This window comes from Cervus elaphus, chromosome 11, assembly GCF_910594005.1.
Source record: "Cervus elaphus chromosome 11, mCerEla1.1, whole genome shotgun sequence".
NCBI lineage: Eukaryota > Metazoa > Chordata > Mammalia > Artiodactyla > Cervidae > Cervus > Cervus elaphus.
The window spans coordinates 58,540,081-58,558,736 of NC_057825.1; the positions used below are offsets into that span (position 1 = coordinate 58,540,081).

General features: G+C 44.2%; 1 protein-coding gene across 1 annotated transcript in view; it reads right to left on the minus strand.

Moving 5' to 3' along the window:
• TTL (tubulin tyrosine ligase) overlaps window positions 1–11,257 on the minus strand; it is a 35,159-nt gene extending 23,902 nt beyond the window's left edge. Inside the window, exons 1-2 of the mRNA XM_043917871.1 lie at window positions 10,917–11,257; window positions 5,656–5,734 (exon numbers count right to left, since the gene is read on the minus strand). Coding sequence (XP_043773806.1) covers window positions 5,656–5,734; window positions 10,917–11,073 — 236 coding nt within the window. The 5' untranslated portion in view covers window positions 11,074–11,257. The remainder of the gene's footprint in view (window positions 1–5,655; window positions 5,735–10,916) is intronic.
• Between the last annotated feature and the right edge of the window lie 7,399 nt (window positions 11,258–18,656).

Below are 18,656 nucleotides of genomic sequence, written 5' to 3' on the forward strand. Positions count from 1 at the left end.
CTTTGTGGCTCAGCTGGTGAAGAATCCGCCTGCAATGTGGGAGACTTGGGTTTGATCCCTAGGTTGGGAAGATCCCCTGGAGAAGGGAAAGGCTACCCACTCCAGTATTCTGGCCTGGAAAATTCCATGGACTATAGGGGTCGCAAAGAGTCACACACGACTGAGTGACTTTCACTTTCACTTTAAGTCAGAGGCAATGGAATTTAACTTAAAGAACTCAAAATAACCAAAAAACAAAAACAAAAAAAACCATACATTTCTTCTCACAGATCATTCGGCTTTATCTGCACTGTCCAATATGGTGGCCATGAGCCACATGGAACTTTCAAGTGCTTCACAGCGCTTGAAAAGTGGCCAATGCAACTCAGGAACCCAATTTCCAATTGTGTTTAGTTTTAATTTAAAAGTTGAAGCATTGTAAGATATGTTTCCATGAAGCACAACAGTACTGTTTTGGCAAGATGATGTTTCCCTTTAACCACTGGGTGACCTAAGATGCTGTTGTTGGAGGGTGGCCTGTGTGTCGGGGGCACACGCTGCTTCTAGTATTAAACATAAAACATAAAAGCATCACTGTTCTCTTTGTGGACAATAGATGGATTCATGCAAATTGTTTTCCAGCCACTGATGAAACATTATAACATGCTTATTATGCTCATAGCACAAGTTATAGTAATAGCTTTGTTGTTGTTGTTTACTCAATAAGTTGTGTTCAGCTCCTTATGACCCCATGGACTGTGGCCCTCTAGGTTCCTCTATCCATGAAATTTCCCAGGCAAGAATACTGGAGTGGGTTGTCATTTCCTTCTTCAGGGGATTTTCCTGAACCAGGGATTGAACCTATTATTTCCTGCAGGTGTTTCTTTACTACTAAGCCACCTGGGAAGCCCTAGTAATAGCTAGGTAATCATAATTGGTAAACAAGCATAATTTTTTTTAAATAAAAAAAAATGTGTATGGACAAGTTCTTCAATTTAAAACAAAGGTATACTACTGATTCAAAACTGAGCAGAGATGCAGAAGCTAGAGCTATAACTACATAATAAAGGAAAAATAAGCACTTGAAGACATTCAATGTGTGTCACAAATTTCAACATGGATGGCAATTAAAATCTGCTGTGGAAGAAAAAATGAAGTTTGTTGTATAAAGGGGACATTTTCAAGAAACATAAGGAATTTGGTAAGTGTTTACCTCTCAACAGTCAAAAAACAAACAATGAAATTAGTGGCTAAAATCAGAATTAAAAATTCAACAGAAAAAAACTTTAAACACATTTTTAATAGGATCTGGGTTTGTAACTTTGTTCAGCTATGAAATGGCTTGGATTCTTACATAAAAAAACAGTATCGTTTTAGATGGAAATGTAGTAAAAGAATTTTGAGGAAAGCCTAAAAAAATATTTTACAAAAAGTGGATGGTCTTTAGTTAAGCCATCAATAACTGCCCAGAGAGTACAAAGCATTTCTAACAATATCAAAGATTCAATCAAAATTTGAAAAATTTGAAATATTTTTCCTTAGCGTTAGATGAGTTGGGTGACAGAAGCTGCCCAATTAATAATTTGTATGTTTTGCCTCAAAAGATTTCCAAATATATGAAAAAATATTGTCAAATTGCAGCCTAAAATATAAACACATGGTAAAGATACTTTCTAATCTTTTACATTTGTCAGAAGAATTTCATCTACATGTGAAAAAATAGTTTCTGTCATGACAGACATTACTTCAGCTAACCTGGGTTAAAGTCTGGATTTACTGGGATTTAATAAACTGATGATTGCTTGGTTGTTGTTGTTTTTTTTTCTTTATTGCTATATTTTACTGCATGATACATATCGACACATACTGAAAACATTTGTACTCAGTATGGATAAATTGTTAAAATGGTTCAATACATACTTGCAAATGATACAATGAAGAATGGAAGAAACACAAGATGATGAATTTAATCATCCTGTGTTCTTTACCAATGCCCCTGAGTGAGAGATAGAAGAATTTTACCAGGATTCTTGTACTGTTAACTCCAATTCACATTCTCTTAAAATAAGAGGAATGCTTACCAAATCATTCTTTTTAATTATTAGTTCACTCAATAGTCAAAGATAAAAAATGGCCTTGTGATTTATATTTTTTCACCTATATCCATGCTGCATGTGTCTTTCTTTCTTTTTTTTCCCCACACCCAAGGCATGCAGAATCTTAATTCCCAAACAGGGATCAAATCTGTGCCCCCTTGCAGTCAAAGAGCAGAGTCTTAACCACTACACCTCCTGGGAAGTACACCAATGGAAATTTAATGTTTGAGTTTAGATAAATATAAATATAAAATACACACCAGATTTTGAAGACTTGAATACAAAAATAACATATCTCATTAGTTGTTTTTTATATTAATTACATGTCAAACTGACGTTTTAGAATTATTTGGTTAAATAAAATATATTACTAAAATAAATTGTACAATGTCTTTGTACTCATTTTTAAAAATTAATTAATTAATTTTTGGGGCTGTCTGGGGCTTCATTACTGCACGGGTTTCTCCCTAGTTGTGGCAAGTGGAGGCTACTCTCTAGCTGTGGTGCGCAGGCTTCTCATTGTGGCAGCTTCTCTTGTTGCAGAGCCCGGGCTATAGGGCCTATGGGCTCAGTAGTTGTGACTCCCAAGCTCTAGGGCACAGGCTCAGTAGCTCTAGTACATGGGCTTAGTTGTTCTGAGGCCCGTGGGATCTTACATCAGGGACGGAAATCGAGTCTCCTGCATTGGCAGGCAGATTCTTTACCACTGAGCCACCAGGGAAGCCTTCTTTGTACTCATTTTAATGGGGCTACTAGGCAATTGAAAGTGACACATGCAGCTAGCACTCTATTTACTTTATTTTAAATCTGCCAGCAACACAGGGAACCTGGGTTCAACCCCTGGGTCAGGAAGATCCCCCGGAGAAGGGCATGGCAACCCACTCCAGTATCCTGCCTGGAGAATCCCACTGAGAGGAGCCTGGTGGGCTACAGTCCACTGAGTCGCGAAGAGTTGGACACGACTGAGCGACTAACACTTTTTACTTTCACTTTGAGCCATATAAACTACGGGACAAAGGGAATGACCACCATCCTTCACAGGACACCTGAGAGAATGAAGGGAGCTTAGAGGATGACAACCCCCAGCCCGTGTAAGTCACATCGCCATGTATAGGGTGCCATAACAGACCACATCACATGCCATGGGCAGGCAAAGAGCGGGCATGATCCCCGACATCCCCACAGATGGGACACGGAGATTCTGAGTGGCACTGTCCAAGGTCACAGAGATCCAGACACTTACTCAGATCTACTCATGCCTCTAGCTCTGAACTCTCTCCATCTTATCTTAGCTGCCAAGTATGCAAATATAGAGAACATTACTTTTCACAGTATCCTCTGCTTTTCACTTAAAAAAAATCCTACCTTTATCTTTAGGAAAAAAATCATAGAAAGAACAAGCACTTTATCAAAATATCTAAATGAATAACCTCAATAAATAATCCCACTTCTACTCCTAGTTCTTATGAAACAAACTTCTGACTTCTAAATATGTAAATAAGGGGACTTCTCTGGTGGTCCAGTGGTTAAGAATCCACCCTGCAATGCAGGGGACATGGGTTTGATCCCTGGTCAGGGAACTAAGATTCCAAAGGCTGTGGAATAGCTAAGCCTGCACACCACAACTAGAGAATTCATGCGTTACAACTAAAGATCTTGCATAAGGCAACAAAGATTCCATGTCACAACTAAGATCTGATGCAGTCAAGTAAATAAACGTTAAAAAACAAATAAATACGTAAATATGTAAAAAGAAGACTTTATGAAGCTTTGTTCTCCTTTAGGAGTAGCTGATAAATCATGAAAATCCATCACAGGGAGACGTGGATACATAAGTTACTGAGGGCAGTGAGTCTGAGCCAAGAGGTGGAAATACTCCTATCAACACAAGTCAGTAAATATCTAGAGCCCGGAAAGCAGTATGATTGGGGAAAAGAGTATTTTCATTGAGTCACGCCTTCTAGTGTCTTACCTAAGTGATGTGTTTGGCTACATACGCATTCACACCAGTCACCGTAGAGGCAATCCTGGAGACCTGATTTGAGGGGCCCCATCCCTCTTTCATTTATACAGTATGGACTCTGACCCTCGCATGAGTCCAAGACTTTACATAAATTAATTCAACTAATCCTTACAACAACCCCGAGGTAGTTGCTATTAATATCCTCATTTTACAGAAAAGGAAACTAAGGCATAGAGTCAGATGCTCACTCTGTGCCACTGTTACAGACATTATGTGCGTTACAACCTCTTTGTGAAGGATGCACTGAGGCTTAGAGGGATCAGAAAATTTGCCCAAGCTGTTAAGAAGAGTTGAAATTAAAACCCAAGCTGCTGATCCTAGATCTTAATCACTGGATCAGGCTGCTCCCTTCCATCTTATGACACTGCTCTTCTTTTTTTGTTCTGTCACACCGCAAGGCATGTGAGATCTTAGTTCCCTGACCAGGGATGGAACTCATCATGCTCCCTGCATTGAGGAGGAAATGGCAACCCACTCCAGTATTCTTGCCTGGAGAATCCCATGGACAGAGGAGCCTGGCAGGCTACAGTCCATGGGGTCACAAAGAGTGACTGACTCTTTGTGTCTTAACCACTGGATCACCAGGGAAGTCCCATGATGCTGTTATTTTGGCAGTAAGCCATAAGTGAACTGCTCAGAGATGGGCAGTGTGGTAGATACTGGTATATTCTCCCCAGGTGTCCCTTCTGAGGGGCCCCTGGCTGCTGCAAGTTTATTGCTATAAGCTTATGTGCACCCCTTCTCTAGGGACCAGCTGCTGCCTAGAAATGCTGGGAAGGTGCGTCCTCCCATAGCCAGTGGCTGACCAACATCAGAGTCTAGACTATTAAGGGACCGTTTGCTCCCAATTTCCATGGAATCAGGCTGAGTTGAGATTTCAGCTGAAACCACCTCTTTGCTTGGCTGCTTCCCCGGCTTCCCTGGTTCTCAATGAGTTTCTCCTGCGAGCCTCTCCTCATTAATCACTGCCATGAAAAGCCCTGTCTCAGGCTCTGCTTCAAGGGATCCTCACCCAAGAGTTATTGTTGTTGAGTCGCTAAGTAGTGTCCGACTCTTTGCGACCCCATGGACTGTAGCCCGCCAGGCTCCTCTGTCCATGGGATTCTCCAGGCAAGAATACTGGAGTGGTTGCCATTCTGGGGGGATATTCCAGACCCAGGGATTGAACCTGTGGATTAGCAGGTAGATTTTTTTTTTTTTTTTTACCACTGAGCCACCAGGGAAGCCCCTCATGTAAGAGACAGACAGGCTTTACCAGACATATACAGCAAAGTTTGGATAACAATCAAAACTACTATTTGGGGACTTCCCTGGCAGTCCAGTGGTTAAGACTCCTAACTTCCAATGCAGGAGGCACAGGTTCGATCTCTCGTCAGGGAACTAAGATTCGGGCAATGTGGCAACACACACACACACACCAAAACTGACCTTTGATTGCTTTCTAAATGAAAGTATTTTCACTCTTAAAAGACAACTCCACATTCTGCTTAAATGCTTTAGGATGAAAGCTCACGTTTAGGTGACAATGGAAAACACTGGGTCTTAAAGAACACTTACTTCACTAAAGATGCTTTGCGACACAGTTTGTCGGCCCCTCTGTAGTAATTCACCAACTGCATCAGCCCAGGCTCATGACCTGTGAAGCAAAGAGGAGGTTCAGAAAGGAAACAGACCATTTCTCCGATGGAAAACAATGTCAGCACCCACATACAGGACAGAGAGCAGCGTGTCATGCTTAGCTCGTCTTTCCCCCATTATCAGACTGGGTGTTGGAAAGGGAGCGATTCTGTTGCCCTGCACCTCAATGCCCCTTTGCTCGGCTTTCGGCTGGCAATTCTCACCCTCCCCAGAGTGGAGATTACACCAGTATCAAAGGTCTGCCAAAGACTACTGCTGCCTTTGTTCCTAGTGTGAACGAGTAATTTCTATTTTGCCTCTCCTGGATCCCCACTGTACCCCACTCGTGGCTTAACACATGGATTTAATAATCTCTGGCATCACCGACTCGATGGGCATGACTTTGGGTAAACGGGAGTTGGTGATGGACAGGGAGGCCTGGCGTGCTGCGATTCATGGGGTCGCAAAGAGTCGGACATGACTGAGTGACTGAACTGAACTGAACAGATACAGTAAAAACTTAAGTGGTCAAACTTCTGATGTTGCTACCCTTGCTCTCTATAGCCATCGAGGAAGGCAGTAGAACTAAGATCCTGCTGTTCTCAAGCATGTCTACCTTTGCAAGCTTCTAGGGGAGCCATTAGCTAGCTGAGGGGGGATGGTGGAGAGGTCGTGTCTATAAATTCAGAAGCCCTGAGAATACTCTTCTGTGCATACTCCCACTGGGAAACTCATTTTCAGTAGGTTGCACTGCATGCCCCCCTCCTCTATAAAACTAAAGCAGAAGGATACAAATAAAAACAAAAGCCTCAATTAAAATTTTTTTTATCGAAGTAGTTGATTTACAATATTGTGTTAGTTTCAGATGTACAGCAGTGATTAAGTTATACATGTATCTCTATATATATATTTCAGATTCTTTTTTTTTTTTAAATACAAATAGTTTTCTTCTTTATTTATAGGTTTTTCCCACTCTATCTTCTTGGGCTAAAAGAATTTCAGATTCTTTTCCACTGTATTTAATAATCATATCCATTACAAGATATTGAATATAATTCCCTGTGCTATACAATAAATCCTTCTTTTTCATCTATTTTCTATATAGTAGTGTGAATTGGTTAATCTCATAGGCCTAATTTTTCCCGTCCCCTCCCTCCCCTCTGGTAACTGTAAGTTTCTTTTCTATGTCTGTGAGTCAGTTTCTGTTCTGTAAATAAATTCATTTGTACTATATTTTTTCGATTCCACATATATGTGATACATATTTGTCTTTCTCTGTGTGACTTATTTCACGCAGTATGATAATCTCTACAAAAGCCTCAATGTATATTTAACATCCTAACAAAATGCACTGAGTTTTCAGCCACACAAAAGTAGAATGAAACAAAGGGAGTTTGAATTGAAGATGCCAGAGGTAAGAATAATTCATCTGAGGACAGCATATAACCAAATAAGAAGTTTCAGGTGCTAACTAGCTCTTATTATCTCCCTAAAACAGGTGGACTGGTTCACACCTAAACTGCCCACTTTCTCATCTCCATGGCACCAGCATTCTTGGGCCTTTATCCAGCTGGGCCATCTCTTTGGGTTTTGCACTGTGTACAAAAGGTAAATATCCCTAACATTGAAGTCATATAACCACTTGGCTGTGGGATGCTGTTTTGCTTTTTTTTTTTCTGCTTGTTTTTAAGAAGCTAACCTTTAAATTTTTTTTATTGAAGTGTGTTTGGTTTTTTTTTTTTGGCTGACATTCTTTTTAGAATTTCTTTTTTTAATTTTTATTTTATATGGGACTAGAGTTGAACTGGGGCTTCCCTGGTGACTTAGTGGTAAAGAATCCACCTACAATGCAGGAGTCGAAGGTTCCATCCCTTGGTAGGGATGATCCCCTGGAGAGGGCACTGCAACCCAGTCCAGTATTCTTGCCTGGAGAATGTCATGGACAGAGGAGCCTGGTGGGCAACAGTCCGTAGGGTTGCAAAGAGTTGGACACAACTGAAGAGATTTAGCGCCCATGCACACAGTTGTTATTTCTGGTTATACAGCAAAGTGGTTCAGTTATACATATATAGAATAGTTTGCATCTGCTAATGTCAAACTCCCAATCAGGATGCTTGGGAGTTAATGTTATACAAGTTTCTGATGTATGATGGGGACTCCATCGAAGGACTGATTCCAACCCCCAGAAATCTTGGAATAAGAAAATGTGTCTGCATGAAAAGATGCTCAACATCACTCATTATTAGAGAAATGCAAATCAAAACCACAATGAGGTACCATTACACGCCAGTCAGGATGGCTGCTATCCAAAAGTCTACAAGCAATAAATGCTGGAGAGGGTGTGGAGAAAAGGGAACCCTCTTACACTGTTGGTGGGAATGCAAGCTAGTACAGCCGCTATGGAAAACAGTGTGGAGATTTCTTAAAAAACTGGAAATAGAACTGCCATATGACCCAGCAATCCCACTTTTGGGCATACACACTGAGGAAACCAGATCTGAAAGAGACACATGCACCCCAATGTTCATTGCAGCACTGTTTATAATAGCCAGGACATGGAAACAACCTAGATGCCCATCAGCAGATGAATGGATAAGGAAGCTGTGGTACATATACACCATGGAATATTACTCAGCCGTTAAAAAGAATTTATTTGAACCAGTCCTAATGAGATGGATGAAACTGGAGCCCCTTATACAGAGTGAAGTAAGCCAGAAAGATAAAGAACTTTACAGCATACTAACGCATATATATGGAATTTAGAAAGATGGTAACGATAACCCTATATGCAAAACAGAAAAAGAGACACAGAAATACAGAACAGACTTTTGAACTCTGTGGGAGAATGTGAGGGTGGGATATTTCAAAAGAACAGCATGTATACTATCTATGGTGAAACAGATCACCAGCCCAGGTGGGATGCATGAGACAAGTGCTCGGGCCTGGTGCACTGGGAAGACCCAGAGGAATCGGGTGGAGAGGGAGGTGGGAGGGGGGATCGGGATGGGGAATACGTGTAAATCTATGGCTGATTCATATCAATGTATGACAAAACCCACTGAAATGTTGTGAAGTAATTAGCCTCCAACTAATAAAAAATTTAAAAAAAAAAAGAAAATGTGTCTGGAGATTGCCCCTTGTCTCCGCAGGAAGCCCTCAGCTTTCTCATACAAACCAAACGTGTACTGAGCAACTGTTGACTTCATGGTACCGGTGTAGGTTTTGGACCTCCTAGAATTCTGCTTCTACATCCTAGTGCTGAGCCCCACAGCAGTGCTGGTGGCCCCTGCTTCCACCACCGCTGAGCCACTGTTATCAGTTGGTGTTTTTTTTCTAATTTATTTATTTTTTATTGAAGGATTGTTGTCAGTTTTTATTTTTTTTTATTTTTTTTTCAGATAGTGTGTTGTCAGTTTTTAATTTTAGGATTCCAACCTCAGCTCTTTCAGCCAGGCACCACCCAGTCCAAAGAAGAAGTCTGTCAGTCAGGGAAGCAGAGAGAGTAAGGAGGAAATTTAACATTCTCAACTATAAGCAGGTCTTCTTCTTTCAGGGAAGGCATTCTTCTTGCTGAGGGCTTCCTGGGGAGACAGTTTAACAAAAGGCAATCTCCAGGCACATTCTCTGTATTCCAGAATTTCTGGGGGTTGGAATCAGCTCTTCCATGGAGTTCCCATCATACATTAGAAATTTGTGTAAGAATAAAAAGTTGTTCGTGGTCCCATTTTAATGAAATTTCAGTAAGGATAGGGGAACCCCCTTCATTGCTCAAATCATTACAATTCTACAGGCCCCCACCCAACTGTGCTCTCCATGCAAGCTCACCAAGGGCTTATTGTTGTTGTTTGGTCACTAAGTTGTGTATGATTCTTTGTGATCCCATGGACTGTAGTCCGCCAGGCTTCCCTGTCCATGGGATTCTCCAGGCAAGAATGCTGGAGGGGGTTACCATTTCCTTCTCCAGGCGATCTTCTCCATCTTGGGATCGAACCCATGTCTCCTGAATTGGCAGGTGGATTCTTTACTGCTGAGCCACCACGAAAGCCTTCAGCAAGGGCAAGTCAATTCCAGATGGCTATTTTCATTCTTTGCCTCTTGCATCTCTCCACCCTCTGACCACACCTATTTCTAAAAAACGGTCTCCTCTACTGGAGGTAGGACACTGCCCTCTCTGGGACGCCCTCCAAAGCAGAGATGACTTTTCCTCATTATTGATCCTCCCCTTCCATTCTTTGGTAATACGTTGGGGTCCCAAACCCAGGGGAATTTTGGCAGGGCACACTGGCGACCTCGAGTGAGGCTGCAATTCTCGGATGACTGTGCAGTGAGGAGTGGCCGTGAGACTATGCTCAGGTCAATGGGATGTGAAAGGAAGTGATCCGCACAACTTCTGGATTACGTCATCTAAAAAGGAGCCGCTGGTCCTCTCCTTCCCCAGCCCCTTCCTACAGGCGGATATGGAGATGTGGTGCTGCCTGCTGCAACCATGGGCACGAAGGGAACTCCCTCGGAGAGAGCAGGCAGAGAACCCAGTGTCACGAAAAAATCTGCATTCAACACGAAACTGTGAAAACGTGATCTTTGGTGGTCTAAGGAAATGTCCAAAATCAGACACCCTTCCGCCCTTCGCCGGGCTGGGCTCACAGGTTTTGGAATTCAGAGGTCTCTTCCAAATCCCCTGACAGTTTGAGTACTCGGGGAGCTCAATCCTCAGAGCTTTTTCAACACACGCAAGCACCCCTCCCGAGCCCAAACAGGCAGGGCGGAATCCTCGGAGGAGGAACTATGCAAGAGGACTCCAGCCAGACATCCGTCCCCGGCTCGCAGAGCCTCGCGCCGCCCGGCGATCCGCCCAGCCGACCTACCAGATTTGGGGGTGTTGGGCCCTGGGGAATCCGGGGAACAAGCGGCCTCGGCTCCCCGCCCCCGGAGAGACCGACGCCGCCGGGGGGAGGGGGCTGCGGGGGCCGGTCATTGTCAGGAGGCAGCTGCCGTCCCGGGGGCCCGCACAGCCACTCCCGCCCCAAATTCGATCGAGGGCAAGAGAAGGCAAGAAAAACGCTGCGCTTGGCCCACTAGGGATGCAGTTTTCGATCTGACCGAGGAACGACGGAGGGGAAAAGGTTTCCGACCTTAAAACAAAAGCGCTCGTCCTACGGGGGAAGGGAGGGAGCAGGAGGGCGCAAAACGGGGCCGCTCACCCAGTCTCCCGAAGGGCAGCCGGTTCCTTTCTCCCAGCATCAGGTTGAACCTGGGGTTGTCCCGCCGCAGCCGCTTCCAGTGGCCGGTGGCGAGCAGCAGCCGGGACACCTCGGCGTAGACGCTGCTGTTCTCGTCGCGCACCACGAAGGTGTACATGGCGAAAGGCCGCGCGCCCGGGCCGCCCCGGCAGCCGCCGCAGGGATCAGCCGGCCGGGCTGCGGCTCAGCTAGGGACCATCCCGGGCTCCCGCCGCGCTCCCGCCCCGCTCCGGCCCCGCCCCGCACGCTCCGACCGCGCCCCCGCGCCCGCCCCCAGCGACTCCCGGGTCCCGAAGGCTGCCCGCGGTCGGGCGCCTGCGCGTCTGCTGTAGCAGCGAGCTCAGCCGGGACGCCGCTCCCACCCCCGGCGCGGTCCCGCCCATCCCTGGCGCGGCCACTCCCACCACCGGCGCGGCCCCGCCTCCGCCCCGTGATTCCGTGCGGCCCTCCCTGAGGCTTGCACCTATAGGCGCGCCCGGCACCCTTCCCGGGCCGGCTCCCTGAGCCTGAGGGTGCAGGGGCTGGCTGGAGGAGGGGGAGCGCGGCGGCGGGAGCGGGCCCTGGAGAGGACCGGAAACTGGGGCGGTCCTCCCGAGCCCTGGGTCACTGCAGAGGGGCGGGGACTCGGCGGTGTCGGAGGATCACTTTTCAGGGGGCTTGCAGGTAGCTTTCCACCTGCTATTTCAAGGGGACATTTTATGGATTAGAAACAAGTTCTAAGGCTTCATACTGTGTCTACGATGCTCTCCTTTTACTCTCCTGCTTAAAGACCGCAGAGAACCAGAAGCGTTCCGGTGGCTGCTGGTTTCCTTTGGGGCGAATGCTCCTTACACTTTCTGAGACCTCCTGGGTGGCGCACAGCCGTGGGTTGGAGGTGACTTTAGATTCCTTAGGTCACTGACATGGGGCTTCCCTGACGGCTTAGTGATAAAGAATCCACCTGCCAATGCAGGAGACACAAGAGACTGGGGTTCAATTCCTGGGTGGGCAAGATCCTCTGGAGAAGGAAATGGCAACCCACTCCAGCAGGCTTGCTTGGGAAATCCCATGGACAGAAGAGCTTGGCGATCTACAGTCCGTAGGGTCGCAAAGAGAGGGTCACGATGGAGCGACTAAGGTTGTTGGTCCCCTGCATACAGGCCCTGGGGAGCCCTGGATCTGCCCTGATCTTACCAGCGATGGGTCACTCGTTTTCCCTTCTTCAGACCGATTTCTCCTTAGGAGTGAGGGGAGGGTGGTACTTTGAAGTCCGTTCAGTCCTGATCTCACTCTAAATTCCTTTTAGCAAACAATTTTTGATGCATTTGAGGGAAGGAGAGAGGATTTCTCGCAGAGGTTCCTAGACTTCCTTATAAATCACCCACATCAAGCCAGGCCCCTCACATCTCTTACTCTTCTTCAGCGAAAGAGCATCCGGGACCTGCTGTCCCAGTGCTCACGATATTTACTTAGCATATTGTAAAAGCGCGCTCCTCGTTCGCATCCAGTTGGGCCACTACCTGGAGGCATCACTGGCAGTGAGAAGCTGGCTCAGCGGGGAAACAGGAGCAGGACCAGGAGGGCTGGGGTGATTACATTTCCTCACCCCCCAAGTCCCACCCCCAGCAGTCGGACATCCCTGAGGAATGAGAGTTGGTAGGTAGTCCCCCGGCTTCCTCACCTCTCCAGTGACTGAGTCTGAGGGGAGGCATACTTCCTACACCTTAATTCAAGGTCATCAGCAGAAGCACTCCAGTTGTCCACAGCTGTAACCTGTTCATTCATGCATCTTCTCTTGTTGGATTCCTTCCTTCTGGTTTACTGTCCCATATCTCTTGGGATCACGTATCAAATAAACTCCTTGCTCTCAATCCCTTTATCAGGTCCACCTTTTGGGGGAGCTCAGGTGAAAACATTGTAACTGCTTCTCTTCGCAGCCAGTCATCTTAAATATTTATTTGACTGCGGCATGCGAGATCTTCAGCTGCCGCATTCAAACCCTTAGTTCCTTGACCAGTGCTGGAACCCATGGCCCCTGCATTGGGAGCATGGAGTCTTAGCCACTGGATCACCAGGGAAGTGCCATTCACAGCCAGTCATCTTGACAGTGACACCCACTTTCAGCCTTCTTCCTCACTCACTCCTCCTGCACCACCCACTCACCCCTGCAAGCTGGCTTCTCTCTCTACTGCTCCACAGCCATGAATTTCATTAGGACTCTGGCTGTCTAAATCCAGTCGTTTCTTTTCTCCCTTTTCTTACCTACATTTTATAGTGAACATTATCTTGTTTGTTTTAGTTTTTGCACAGCATCCTTTATCTGCGACTCATTTTTATGCTTGGAACCCACTTTGTGCTATTCTGGTGGGATCAACACTGTACATTATAGGCATTGGAAAATGAACATCCAGGCTTGGTCCAACAGGACAGCTCCATCCCTTTTGCCATTGTGATTGGTAAAACATAAAAGAGTAATCTAAATTTTCTACCTGAGCTATGGATAAAGATAAAGACTCTCTCCCCCTCTTTTCCTAAATGCAGTTGCTTAGGTTGGAGATTGTGTGGGACACTAGTTGGGGAAAACCCTGTCTGAGAGTTGTTTCCCATCCTCCTTTGCATTAGGCCTTGCCATGTAGGTATAGGAATATGGACTTGTCATATTATGTAAATAAAATGCTGTGCATTTCTTCCAAGTCTGGACCTTAGAGTTTGGACAGACCTTCTCCTTCTCCTGGAAGCAGGATGCACAGTCAATAACAGTAGTGGAATGCAAAGTTGTAGGAAATTTATCAAAACCCATTGAATGCTGGGTCATAAAATAAGCCTCAACAAATTTCAAAGATTTGAATTGATTCTGAACAATTTCTGTGACTGTGGTGGAATCAAGCTGCTTGGAAATTAAATAAAACCCTTCTAAATAGCCCACGAGTCAATGAAGAAATCACAATAGTATGCAAACATTTTTAGATGTGGTATATCAAAACTGGTAGAACACAGCTAAAGATGTCCTTAAATGTAAATTTATAGTCTATAGTTCATATGTTAGAAAAAGAAGAAAGACTGAAAATCAATGATCTAAACTTTCACCTCATGAGATTAAAAAAGAATATCAAATCAAACCCAAAGTAAGTAAAAGGAAAGAAGGAATAAAAGAGGCCAAGGAAATAGAAAACAAATGTACAATAAAAAAAGTAAGTAAGCCAAAAGGAGGTTTAAAAAAATTTTTTAAGACAATTCAAATTGTTACACATTCAAACCAAACAAAAATAAAAGGTAACACAAAGAACCAGTATTAAAATAAAAAAGTAGACATCACTAGAAATCCTGAAGACATTAGAAAGAATAAGATACTAGAAATAATTTTTTGCCAATTAATTTGACAATTTGGATAAAAGTAGACAAATTCCTTGAAAAACCCAGTTTACCAAAACTGACACATAATTATAAAATCTGAATAATCTTATATCTATTAGAAAGATTGATTCTAGAAAAGGGAAGAAGGGAGGGATATATGTATACATATGGCTAATTCATGTTGATGTATGGCAGAAACCAAGATAACACTGTAAAGCAATTATCCTCCAATGAGTAAAAAGGGAGCCACATGTCTAAATATTTTAAAGGTATAAACCAAGCCAATAAGTTGCTAAATAATGTGTCTATCCCTCTACCTTACAAATATACATTTATGAGAATGACCCGGAAGGTCAGGATTTTTAGAATTCTCTGACTCATAGAAGTTCCATGCCAGACCTTGGTAAGACCAGAAGAGATGGCCCTGGCCCCTGCCCACAGCCCACCTCCTTGACTCCATCCTGCGCTGTGAAGAGTTGTGCATCATTCATGGGGACACCGTATCCAGGGAATTTAAGCTCCACTCACTCACCAAACACCTCCCACAACAGCTGGTCTTCTCCCACCCTGCAGGCCTAGAGGTGCCTACACCAGCCATGCCACTGACCCTTGGGAGCATGGACCCAGGGAAGAAGCCTGTGAGTGCCCAGGCCATGAGCTGGGCTGTTTGAACCAGTGAATTCTGGTTCTCAGATACCTAGACTAGTCTAGAAAGCAGGAAAGCAGGAAGATTATAGTCTTGGGGTGGCCATATCCCCTTGACCTCACAAATATCTCACGTAGAGAAGGATTTGGCTAGAATGGGAGCTTCTAAAGAAGGACCTTTTTTTTTTTTAACTTTTTATTTTATATTGGTGTATAACCAATTAACAATGTTGTGACAAATTCACATGCACAGCAGAGCAACTCAGTCATGTATATACAGATATCCATTCTCCCCCAAACTCCCTTCCCATCCAGGCCATCACATAACATTGAACAGAGTTCTCTAGGATACAGTAGGATGGACATTTTTTACACGGCCTAAGGTCGATGCTCTGAAGATGCAAGTTGCAAAATCCTCAACCACCCTTTCCCCTCTCTTTGCCCTTTGTGTCTCCTACTTGGACACCAAAGCAACTCAAAATTGTTTTACCTTCTACCATCTGTGACATCACCACAGTCATTCCATGCTTCCGTTACTGCATGTGTCTCCTGGTTGTTCTTCTTATTCTAGCTCCTTTACCGCCCCTCTTCCCTGAACATCATTACTGGGTTAATCTTTCTAAAACACAACATTCATCATGTCTGTCCATCCATCAGAAACTGCAATGGTTCATTGAAGCCAGCATCCTCAGTTTCAAGTTCATAGCCTTTCATTAAATCTTCCCATTGGACGTTCCCTGCAGTGTCTCCCACACTTCTTCAGCCAGTTTCTAAAGTGCCCTGATCATCATCAAGGTCAAATAAAACTGTGTTTTAATGTTGAGTGTGTATTGAACCTGCCCAAATAGATGAACCAAATACCATATGAATCGTAAAGTCCTTATTAATCAAAATCTTTAATGAGCCAGCATTTTCTTTTTCATAATTATGCTAAGTAAAATAAGACTTACTATTTCTTTAGCTTGAGGTCTCAGTTGCTCCTAAGCATTTTGGAGATACCCTTCAATGGAGCCGTTGACCCCCTCCCTGAAGAAGAATGCCCACAACATCCTTCTGCCCCCAGAGAACCTATATTGCTGTTCTCATGATGCTAAGCACATGATGTTATGTTCACTGGATCATAAGCTCAAGGACCATGTTGTTCAGTTTTACATTTCAGCGTTTCTTGCTGAACTTTCCCATGGCAGGTATTTAATACTTTCTGAAGAAAGAAAAAAAAAATAGTCCTAACTGTTGTGAAAGCATGATGAGAGAATTTTGTTTGTTTTTCCAATAAGGACATGAAACTATAAAATGAAAAGCTTTCACATACAGGAAGAGTTTAATTGGAAACATTCCTTCTGCCTTTGATAGACTGATTTTAGCAAACTCTTCCTGCATATTATGCTGTATACAAAAGTCCATGGACCACACAGATTTTTTTTCTTTTTTTTTTTTTTTAATAATTTTTTACTGGGACTTCCCCAGTGGTGTGTGGTTAAGACTTCACCTTCTGAAACAGGTGGTGTGGGTTTGATCCCTCATTAGGGAGTTAAGATCCTACATGCCTTTGGGCAAAAAAAAAAAAAGATACTTAGAAACCTAAAACAGAAGTGATATTGTAACATTCAATGAAAGAGTTAAAAATTTTATTTGGCTGCTCCCCTTCTTAGTTGTGGCAAGTGGGATCTTGTAGTTTCAGCGTGTGAACTCTTAGTTGCAGCATGTGGAAACTAGTTTCCTGACCCTACCCCAGCTCAGCCCACACCCCACACCAGCCAGGGCCCCACTGCACATCCTGGTACCATTCTTTTAAGGCAGTGAGGTAAGTTCTGACCAGATAACTCCTTTCCCATCAGATTCCTGCTGGACCTTGAGAGTGGGATGGGTTTGCAGCCTGTGAACACAGACAAAGAGGAGACCTACCTCCACACAGTTCATGGGGTCACAAAGAGCTGGACATGAATTAGCAACTGAACAACAACACATCCAACCATGGAAAAGAGCCATGGAAATAGGACCAATAGAGACCAGAATGTACCCACAATTATGACTATGGAACAGAAGGACTGGAGGAAGCTACGAAGTTTGTCAATGGTGGGTAATACCAGAATCGATGGGGTTTTTTTGGTTTGTTTTTGCTTTATTTCAGCCACACTGCACGGCATGTGGGATCTTAGTTCCTGGCCAGGGATTGAACCCTAGTTCCCTACACTGGAAGTGTAGAGTCTTAACCACTGGACAGCCAGGGAAGTCCTGAGAATTGTTTTGTTTTTTTGTGCTTTTTTTGTACTGCATTTTATGTCAAGAAGTGTCTGCGGAGACATAGAGAACAGACTTGTGAACACAGTGGGGGAGGGAGAGGGTGGGACAAATTGACAGAGTAGCATTGAAACAAAATTGACGGTGTATCATTGAAGAGTATACATCACCATATGTAAAATAGATAGCCAGTGGGAGTTCGCTGTATGACAGAGGAAGCTCAAACCTGGTGCTCTGTGACAACCTAGAGGAGTGGGATGGGGAGGGAGGTGGGAGGGAGTGTACAATAGGGAGAGCACACATGTATACCTATGACTGATTCATATTGATGTGTGGTAGAAACCAACACAATACTGTAAAGCAATTACCTTAAAATTAAAAATAAGTTTAAAAAATGTGTTAATCTGCTAATTAACAGCTTCAACATTTTCTGAGCCACTCTGCCCAGAGAGTGTTGCACTCCTCTATCCTCATCCAGCCCATCCATGCAGCCAATGGACACCAAATTGATGCACTAAGTTGTAAAGTCCTTGGAGGACAGCACCTTGACCTTTTCATCTTTAGGTCCATCCAAGCATCTCTCTTACCACAACAAGAATATTTTCCACTTCAGTTGAACTTCTTAATGCTGAGATTGCAATGACTGTGTTGGTATTTCTTGCAGCAGGGGTGATAGAAACAGAGGCCTTGGAACACAGGAAATGCCTTATTCTCAAGGCATGAACTGCTCACTCAATATTTAACAAATCCTTGTTCCAGACTTCGCTCCCCGAGGCACAGAGCATGCAAGATGCTGCCTGCACAGAGTTTCTGTTCCTGGGGAAGTCTGGATTTTCCCGGATGCAAGGGAGAGGCATTTTAACTGAAGGAGCACTTATTTCCACTATCTCCACAGCTGCAGTTTGGGGTGGGAGTGACAGTCGTAAAGGACAAGAATACCTTCAGGAAACCTCACACCTCACCCTGTTGGAGGAAGTCATTTTTCCTTTGTCTTCATGCTCTTTCTGGGATGAATGCAATGACTCCCATGCAGAGATACAGGAAAATAGAAAAATAACTCAGTGAGCTGCAGTCAAAGGACATTGTGAAATCTAGAGTTAGAGGGTACCAGTGACTGAGGTGACACCCACGCCTCCTGTTCAGTGGAGCCCACACCCTCCTCCTGCCTGGATCATGTTGCTGCAAAGTGATCCCTGCTCAGAGTTTACACACAGGGTGACAGACCTGTGAATAACCAACTTAATCAGATATTGGTGGCATCTTTTCAAACCAAGACATCCAGGAAGTTGCCACTTAGCATAAGTTAAAAAAGTATTTATTTATTTTTGGCTACACTGGGTCTTCATTGCTGCTTTCGAGCTTTCTCTAGTTGTGGCTCTTGGACTTATTTGCCTCGTGGCACGTGGAATCTTAGTTCCCTGATGGGGACCATCCTTGAGAAGCACTGTTTGTTAATTCATTGTTATCTTAATTTCTTTCAAG